Genomic DNA, 9262 nt, shown 5'->3' with positions numbered 1-9262 from the left:
TAGCGGTAATTTGCGGCTTAGGCTTGTTTCAGTTTCCTGAACAGATAGATGATGGTTGATGTGTAAGCGTGCAGCACTGCTAAGGGAGAGGAGGGAGCCAGGATTAAAAGGGAGGCGTGAGAGCGTGAGCCTGGGCGGTGGGTGCTGGGAATTGTGGTGCCCAAAGGGAATGCCTTGAAAGGCACGGTGAGCAAGTGGCAAGAGAGAGGCAGGTACGCCGCTGGGAAGCAGTTGAAGTGCCCGTGCCTCTTGCTCAGGGCAGTGGCAGTGGTGGGTGCCAAGCAGCAGCCAGGCCAAGGCACAGAAGGTGTGCGTGTTTAATGATGCAAGCGTGCCTTCATGTGGCTGCAGGAAAGCCATGTTGTTTAAAGCGTAGAGGAGAAATACCTTTCAGGCTTTTTTTTCTCCCACCTGAGTGAAGTGAGTGGGGAGTATCTTGAGTTGGCTACAGGTGGAGCATAAAGTGAGGGGCAAGTCTCTTCCTCTTCATCTCTTGCTGGCAGGATTGAATCTGGTCAGGAAAAGGACAGCCCTGCACCTTAACTTGGTTCAAAGCGTGAACTGAAGTTGCTTCTTATTTATTGATGGTTGTTTGTTTATCCCACGATGAGACCTACTGACACATCATCAAGTGATGGCAGTTAGAATGGAATAAGCAAGCAAAGCAAAATTGAGCAGGAAGAAAACTATGAAATTACTTGAAAATAAAGTCATGTCAAAAACGGTTCCGTGTCAAGGAGAGGTAATGGAATTTGTGACTACTAGGCAAACATCCTCCAGTAAGAATAACAAGCGCCGATGTAAGTATTTCTTCTTCAAAAAAGAGATGCGAAATAAATCATCTGTCTGAAATTTCTGGCAGTGGAAATATGGTAAGGTATGTTTTGGAGGAGATTTTTGCTATAAATTAAAAAGAAAACAAACCAACATTGGCAACTTATTTGTCTGCAGTACTGACCTAGGTTAGCTTGGTCGTATCTGGTCGCTATTGAAAAAACCAGCTAAAAATGTCAGTATTGGAAAAGAGTAAAAAAGGAAGGTAGATGCTAAAGATTTCCGTTCCAGTGTTTGCTCTTGTATAACGGTAGAAAGGTAGCTGAATGGTTTGTATGGAAATCCAGCTGTGCAGAAGCACCATGAAGATGTTGGTGAACGTCAGGAACGCGGAGCGGAGCAGTGAAGGAGGGAGGCAGGATGGATTAGTAGAAGTGAGGGGGCAGCTGGATATCAGTCATGTTTATGTTTTGCACGGCCATAGTTCTTGTGGTTGCATGTGTTGGAATAGCAGATGAAGAGAAGTCAGTGTTGCTTAGTTCTAGCCCTTCGTATTAGAATGTTGAGAATCAGGAGCTAAGAGCTGATAGCAGAATTTGTCTGTAAGCATTTCCAGATTTTAACTTTCTATGGAGGGTTGACAGAAAGATTTTGAAACGGATGAGCTCAGATGAGCTACATAAATCGTGTCACGTATTTGGATTTCTGTTAGAGAGATGAACATAATCGTTCCATTTTCAACGACGTTGCCTGTATGCGTGTCTCTGGTGCATATGGAGTCGCATTTCACTTCTACAAAGTCTCTTCAGTACAGCATGTTTCCAGGTCATTTCGAATGTGTGCCTACTTAGTGGGAAGGGAAAGGAAAGACGGGAGGGCTGGAGCAGTCTTGTAAGCTGCATTCCCTACCCCTGGTGGGAAATATGCAACAGGTTTCCGGACGGATGTAATAAGGGAATTCAGTCAGTTACATGACACATTTGTGTAGGGCTAAAGCATGCTATTTTGCCCAGTGTATTTGTGATATGAAGTTGATTGTGGGTGAATGCCTCACAAATCGCAACTGCCATAGATTTAGCTGTAAAAAAAAAAAAAAAAAAAAAAAAAAAAAATTAAAAAAAAAAATCAGTACTTATTATGTATTTTGTTTATTCATTTGTTGTTGTACAGAACAAAATGGCCAGGCCGGAGTACCGCCTCCTCCACCTCCTCCACTTCTTTTCCCGGTTCCTGATTTTTCCCTTTACATCCTTGTCTTTTCCTTTTCGCTGCTGTTTTTTCCTCCTGTTCCTTCTCCTCGTCCTTCTTGTCATGTCATCGTTGCTGCTTTTTTCCTCCTCCACCGCCTCCACAACCTCCACCTCCTCCACCATGTTTCCAAGATGCTGCCATTTTCCTCATCGACCTCATTTAGTAGTTGCTACTTTGATCCTCCTCCTCCACCACCACCACCTCCACCATATTTTGAAGACGTTGGTTTATTCCTCTTGCTCCAAATTTTTTGTTGCTGTTTTTCCCTCCTCCTCCACCATATTTCGAAGACATGTTTTTTTTCTGTTTGCTTCTAATATTTTGTCTTGTTTTTTTCCGCCACCTCCTCCTCCTCCGCCACCTCCTCCTCCTCCGCCACCTCCTCCTCCTCCGCCACCTCCTCCTCCTCCGCCACCTCCTCCTCCTCCGCCACCTCCTCCTCCTCCGCCACCTCCTCCTCCTCCGCCACCTCCTCCTCCTCCGCCACCTCCTCCTCCTCCGCCACCTCCTCCTCCTCCGCCACCTCCTCCTCCTCCGCCACCTCCTCCTCCTCCGCCACCTCCTCCTCCTCCGCCACCTCCTCCTCCTCCGCCACCTCCTCCTCCTCCGCCACCTCCTCCTCCTCCGCCACCTCCTCCTCCTCCGCCACCTCCTCCTCCTCCGCCACCTCCTCCTCCTCCGCCACCTCCTCCTCCTCCGCCACCTCCTCCTCCTCCGCCACCTCCTCCTCCTCCGCCACCTCCTCCTCCGCATTTTTTTGTGGTTTCTTTTCCTTTTCCTACTTCATTTTTAATCATCAACAATTTTTTCCTTGTCCTGCTCATCCTTCTCTGCTTCCTGCTTTTTTCCTCCTTCTCCACCTCATTTCCCGATTCCTGATTTTTCCCTCTCCATCCGTGTCTTTTCTTTTTTGCTGCTATTTTTTTCCTCCTGTTCCTTCTCCTCGTCCTTCTTGTCATGTCATGGTTGCTGCTTTTTTCCTCCTCCTCCATCTTCTCCACCGTATTTCCAAGATGCTGCCTTTTTCCTCACTGACCTCATTTTGTACTTGCTACTTTGATCCTCCTCCACCTCCACTTCCTCCTCCTTTTCCTGTGGCTTCATTTTTTTTCCTTTTCCTACTTCACTATTCATTGTCAACAGTTGTTTCCTTGTCCTCCTCATACTTCTCTGTCAAATGTCGTGCTTCCTGATGTTTTCCTCTTCCTATTTCTCCATGTCATTTCCCAGTTCCTGATATTTCCCTCTTCATCCTTGTCTTTTCCATTCTGTCTGTTTTTTTTCTCCTGCTCCTCCTCGTCCTTCTTGTCAAGTCATTGCTACTGTTTTTTTCCTCCTCCTCCATGACCTCCACCTGCACCTTACCCTGCTTGTTTTGTTTGCACTGCTTCTTACCTGCTCCTTGTCCTCCCCTTTTGTTCCTTCTCCAGCTCAGTTTCCTGTCGTAGCTCTTCTGCTCCACCTCCACTTCCTCCTCCTCCACCATATTTCAAACTTGCTGCCTTTTTCCTCATCGACCTCATTTTGTAGTAGATACTATTATCCTCCTCCATCTCCACGTCCACCGTATTTCGAAGATGTTGGTTTATTTTTCTTGCTCCTAATTTTTTGTCGCTGTTTTTCCCTCCTCCTCCACCATTTTTCGAAGACATTGGTTTTTTCCTTTTGCTTCGAATTTTTTGCCTCGGCCCCCTCCTCCTCAGCCTCTTCTACCTCATTGCATCACTGCTGCTTTTTCCGTCTCCCTCCTTGTCATTTTGTGGTCACAGCTTTTTTGCTTTCCCTCCTCCTCTACCTCCAGCTGCATCTTACCCTCCTTATTTTGTCATCGCCTCTTTTTTCCTTCTCCTCCTCCTCATTTTTTGGTTGCTGCTTTTTTCCTTCTCTTCGTCCTCTGCCTCCTCCGTCTCGACCTCCTCTTCATTTCATCATCCCTTCTTTTGTTGTCCTCCTCTTCCTCCTCCCCCTTTGTGTTCCATCATCCCTGTTCCTTTCCTTCTCCTCCTCTCCCCCCTGCTCTACCCCATCTTTTCCTTTCCCTATCGCTTCTCTGCTCCTCTTGTTTCTCCTTTTCCTCCTTTTTGTTTTTCATGGCTTTTTCCTCCTCTCCTTCCGTTACTTTTTCTCCCTTTCTCCTCCTTCTCCTCCTCTTTTCCTAATTTCCTCTACCTCCCCATACCCTTCCTCATCTGTCGTCTCCTTCCCTCGTTGTTGTCACTTACCTCCACCTCCGCCACCTCCTCCTCCCCCTTTTTTTTTGTGGTTTCTTTTCCTTTTCCTGCTTCAATGTTCATCATCAACAATTTTTTCCATGTCCTCCTCATCCTTCTCTGTCTAATGTCGTGCTTCCTGCTTTTTTCCTCCTCCTTCTCCACCTCGTTTCCCGATACCTGCTTTTTCCCTCTCCATCCGTGTCATTTCCTTTTTGCCAATATTTTTTTTCCTCCTATTCCTTCTCCTCGTCCTTCTTGTCATGTCATGGTTGCTGCTTTTTTCCTCCTCCTCCACCTCCTCCACCATATTTCCAAGATGCTGCTTTTTTCCTCCCAACCTTATTTTGTGTTTGCTGTTGTTATCCTTCTCCTCCTCCTTGTTCTCCACCACCTCCATCTCCACTTCCTCCTCCGTTTCTTGTGGTTTCATTTTTTTTCCTTTTCCTACTTCGCTCTTCATTGTCAACAGTTTTTTCCTTGTCCTCCTCATCCTTCTCTGTCTAATGTCATGCTACCTGCTTTTTTCCTCCTCCTCCACCTCATTTCCCGATTGCTGATTTTTCCCTCTCCATCCTTGTCTTTTCCTCTTTTCCTCTGTTTTTTTCCTCAAGCTCCTTCTCCTCGTCCTTCTTGTCATGTCATGGTTGCTGCTTTTTTCCTCCTCCTCCACGACCTCCACCTGCACCTTACCCTGTTTGTTTTGTTTGCGCTGCTTCTTACCTGCTCCTTGTCCTCCCCTTTTGTTCCTTCTCCAGCTCAGTTTCCTGTCGTAGCTCTTCTGCTCCACCAGCACCTCCACTTCCTCCTCCTCCACTATATTTCAAACTTGCTGCCTTTTTCCTCATTGACCTCATTTTGTAGCAGATACTATTATCCTCCTCCTCCATCACCACCTCCACCATATTTCGAAGACGTTGGTTTATTCCTCTTGCTCCTAATTTTTTGTTGCTGTTTTTCCCTCCTCCTCCACCATTTTTCGAAGACATTGGTTTTTTCCTTTTGCTTCGATTTTTTTGTTTCGTTTTTTTTTCTCCTCAGCCCCCTCCTCCTCGGCCTCTTCTACCTCATTGCATCACTGCTGCTTTTTCCGTCTCCCTCCTTGTCATTTTATGGTCACAGCTTTTTTGCTTTCCCTCCTCCTCTACCTCCAGCTGCATCTTACCCTCCTTATTTTGTCATCGCCTCTTTTTTCCTTCTTTTCCTCCTCCTCATTTTTTGGTTGCTGCTTTTTTCCTTCTCTTCCTCCTTTGCCTCCTCCGTCTCGACCTCCTCTTCATTTCATCATCCCTTCTTTTGTTGTCCTCCTCTTCCTCCTCCCCCTTTGTGTTCCATCATCCCTGTTCCTTTCCTTGTCCTCCTCTCCCCCCTGCTCCATCTTTTCCTTTCCCTATCGCTTCTCTGCTCCTCTTGTTTCTCCTTTTCCTCCTTTTTGTTTTTTATGGCTTTTTCCTCCTCCCTTTCTGTTACTTTTTCTTCCTTTCTCCTCCTTCTCCTCCTCTTTTCCTAATTTCTTTTACCTCCCAATACCCTTCCTCATCTGTCGTCTCCTTCCCTCGTTGTTGTCACTTACCTCCACCTCCGCCACCTCCTCCTCCACCTTTTTTTGTGGTTTCTTTTCCTTTTCCTAATTCACTCTTCATCGTCATCAATTTTTTCCTTGTCCTCCTCATCCTTCTCTGTCTAATGTCGTGCTTCCTGCTTTTTTCCTCCTCCTCCTCCTCCTCCTCCGCCTCATTTCCCGATACCTGTTTTTTCCCTCTCCATCCGTGTCATTTCCTTTTTGCCACTATTTTTTTTCCTCAAGCTCCTTCTCCTCGTCCTTCTTGTCATGTCATGGTTGCTGCTTTTTTCCTCCTCCTCCACGACCTCCACCTGCACCTTACCCTGCTTGTTTTGTTTGCGCTGCTTCTTACCTGCTCCTTGTCCTCCCCTTTTGTTCCTTCTCCAGCTCAGTTTCCTGTCGTAGCTCTTCTTCTCCACCACCACCTCCACCTCCTCCACCATATTTCAAACATGCTTCCTTTTTCCTCAACAACGTTATTTTCTAGTTGCTACTTTGATCCACCTTCTCCTTCTCCACCACCACCACCACCGTCACCTCCACCATATTTGGAAGACGTTCCTTTATTCCTCTTGCTCTTGATTTTTCCTCCCTGTTTTTTTCTCCACCAACCTCCACCTTATTTCCAAGATGCTGCTTTTTTCTTCCAACCTTATTTTGTGGTTGCTGTTTTTATCCTCCTCCTTCTCCTTCTCCACCACCTCCACCTCGACCTCCTACACCTTATTTGTAGTTTCTTTTTTTTCGTTTTCCTACTTTGCTATTCATTGTCAGCAATTTTTTCCTTGTCCTCCTCATCCTTCTCTGTCTTATGTCATGTCGTGCTTCCTGCTTTTTTCCTCCTCCTCCTCCACCTCATTTCCCAATTGCTGATTTTTTTTTCCCTCTTCATCCGTGTCATTTACTTTTTTGTCTCAGTTTTTTTCCTCCTGTTCCTTCTGCTCGTCCTTCTTATCATGTCATGGTTGCAGATACTATTATCCTCTTCCATCACCACGTCCACCATATTTCGAAGACGTTGGTTTATTCCTCTTGTTTTTCATGGCTTTTTCCTCCTCTCCTTCCGTTACTTTTTCTCCCTTTCTCCTCCTTCTCCTCCTCTTTTCCTAATTTCCTCTACCTCCCTATAGCCCTCCTCATCTGTCGTCTCCTTCCCTCGTTTTTGTCACTTACCTTTTCCTCCTCGTCCCCTTTCTCCTCCTTTTATCCTCATTGTTGTTCTCCTCACCATTCTCCTTCCTGGCCCGTTGTTGTCGCTCTGCTCCTCATCTTTTTATCCTGGCCACCTTGATGCTTCTCTTCCAAAAAAGCCAGCAATTGTTACCCTGAGCATAAAAGTATTGCTGAGGAAAGAAAGGTTGAGGGGAAGTGCTGTGTCTTGGCCTGGATGGATAGTGATTGTGCAGCCCTGGCAAAGGGGTGGCTCGTCCAGGATTGGGAGGTGCAAGAAATGCACCTGTGTCTGCTGCCTGAGCTGGGCTTAGTGAATGGCTGGCCTGCCCTGGGAGCATTTTTTGTGGCTGAAGGCTGTTTTCTGTGAGGGTGTTGTCTTCAGTCTGCGATCTTTTCAGCGGTTGTGTTTCTCATCGTTTTTGTCTGTGTGCTTATTGAGGTTTGTAGTTTTTCTGTGGCTGGTTTTGCTGAGAACTTTCCAGAAGCATTTTCACTGCTTCCAAGAAGTAGGAGAAGAATGTAGCAAGGTGTAATTTTTCAGGCGTAGGGTTTTGTTTTGCACTACAAGCTTTTGTCAGGTGGCAATATCCTGCGAGGCTGATGACATGCCCTTAAGCTAAGATGGAAGAATAAATCAAGGGGCGGGTAGGATTTGTGTCTTGTTAGCAGGAACAAGAAGGTGATACGATCTTCTACGATCTGCTCATGCCTCTTGCTAATCAGGAGGTAGAAGAGAAGAAATACAGCAGCAAGTGTGTCTTTGGGGTTCCCGTAGCTCTTCGGAAGTGGGGTGTAATAATCTATGGAGTGATGATGTGTAAATGCCAGCAGTCTTTGTTGGGAAGCTGTCAGTTGGAGTTTTCTGTATGTAGGCTGGAAGAACTGTAAAGCGATGGAAGCTTTGCAAGTGGTGAAAGTTTAGGAAGAGAATGCTTTGAGAGAGTTGAGTTGTTCTGTCTCCGTTTTCTTAAATCTTCAGCTGTTTTTGATCTTTGTTTCACCAAAAGGCAAAGCAGAGAGCAGTTTGTTCCACATAAGCGCTTAGAAAATTGCGCATACCATTTCTTTTGGGATTAAGTAGTCAGTTTTACCTAATGGAGCGTTGTTTTCCATGTTTGCCATTTCCATATGCAGCTCCCAGATCAGCACCTGGCAGGCACAAACTGCTCCTTTTTGGATTGTAGGCGGTCTGCCCCCTATCTTAGCTTAGGTGGTGCTTTCTTTGGTCTTGCATTGATGTTATCGTTTTTTCAGTACGAAAATAGTGTGAAGCCCAGGAAGAGGTCACGTATTGAGCTGCATCAATTGGTCGTGCTCAGTGTCTGGTGTTAGTAGGACTGCGGAGATGAAGCAGCTGTCTAGAGGTGATGCTCAGAAGCCTTCTGTTTGTCTTGTTTGAGAGAGCTGAAGTGAAGGTCTTCTTTTACTGCTTGGAAATTCCCGAGGGGGAAAAAGAGGCAAAAGCAAAGCAGATGCTGTTTGTATGTGAAATGCTGTGATGTCTCTTCACCTTTGTCTGCAAGCTTGCTGTTGGCCAATTTCCGCAGCTAGGCGAGTCCAAGAAATCTTTTGTGTGAAGGCTTGTTTAGGATGGAAACCTTTGATGTGTTTGATAAAGCGGAGACGTGTTCAGTGATAAATTTCTCACCCTGGCAGCGTTTCTTGTCCGCGGCTCTTTGCCCAGGCCCTGAAACTCGTCCTTCCGCAGGAGCAGGATGCAGTGCAATGGCAGCTGTTATGGCGGGGGGGTGGGGGTTGGAATGGAATGTTCACAATGGTCACAATGGTGACTGTGCTGTGTCACAGCAGCAGGGACCGTTTGCTGTCAGAATGGAGCAGCGACTGAGCCGCGTACTTAATGTGCATAATGAGGGGATTGTGCTAAGGAAAGTCACATCAGGAAGTGTGATCCAAGACAGTGACGCTGCCTAAACCAGCGGGCAGAAAGATTGGTCTGGTTTGCCCGGGGAAGACTTGGTTCATGAATGGCTTCATTGGATGCACTGCTATAGCAAATCTTCCTTGAAAGACCTTCTCCTAGGAGCTGATGTTCCATTGTGAAAGTGCACTGCAGAGCACTGCTGTGTAGCCATGGCTGCTGGCGGAGCTTTTGGGTTAGGCATCCGTTGCCCTTTTGCTGAAGGTAACGCTGGTGCTTGGGGCCTTTGCCTCCCTGGAACTGTAGGAAGACACACAGAAGATGATGTCCTTGAAGGAACGGGGATTGTTGTGGCTAAGAGGGGTGTCAGGGGAGAGCTTATCCCTTTCTACAAGTCCCTAAATGGGAGGT

The 9262-nt window shown here is 46.6% G+C and overlaps 1 protein-coding gene across 4 annotated transcripts in view; it reads left to right on the top strand.

Moving 5' to 3' along the window:
- Positions 1–5062: 5062 nt before the first annotated feature.
- Positions 5063–9262, top strand: part of LOC125691606 (uncharacterized) — a 206110-nt gene continuing 201910 nt past the window's right edge. Inside the window, exon 1 of one of the 4 annotated variants that reach the window (XM_048941108.1) lies at positions 5063–7411. In XM_048941108.1, coding sequence (XP_048797065.1) covers positions 5922–6929 — 1008 coding nt within the window. In that variant the 5' untranslated portion in view covers positions 5063–5921 and the 3' untranslated portion in view covers positions 6930–7411. The remainder of the gene's footprint in view (positions 7412–9262) is intronic. The other 3 variants (XM_048941106.1, XM_048941104.1, XM_048941105.1) reach the window with 3 other exon arrangements.

Source organism: Lagopus muta, chromosome 4 (genome assembly GCF_023343835.1).
Source record: "Lagopus muta isolate bLagMut1 chromosome 4, bLagMut1 primary, whole genome shotgun sequence".
NCBI lineage: Eukaryota > Metazoa > Chordata > Aves > Galliformes > Phasianidae > Lagopus > Lagopus muta.
Note: the sequence above shows the minus strand (reverse complement) of the source record. Positions and strands in the feature narration are given on the sequence as shown.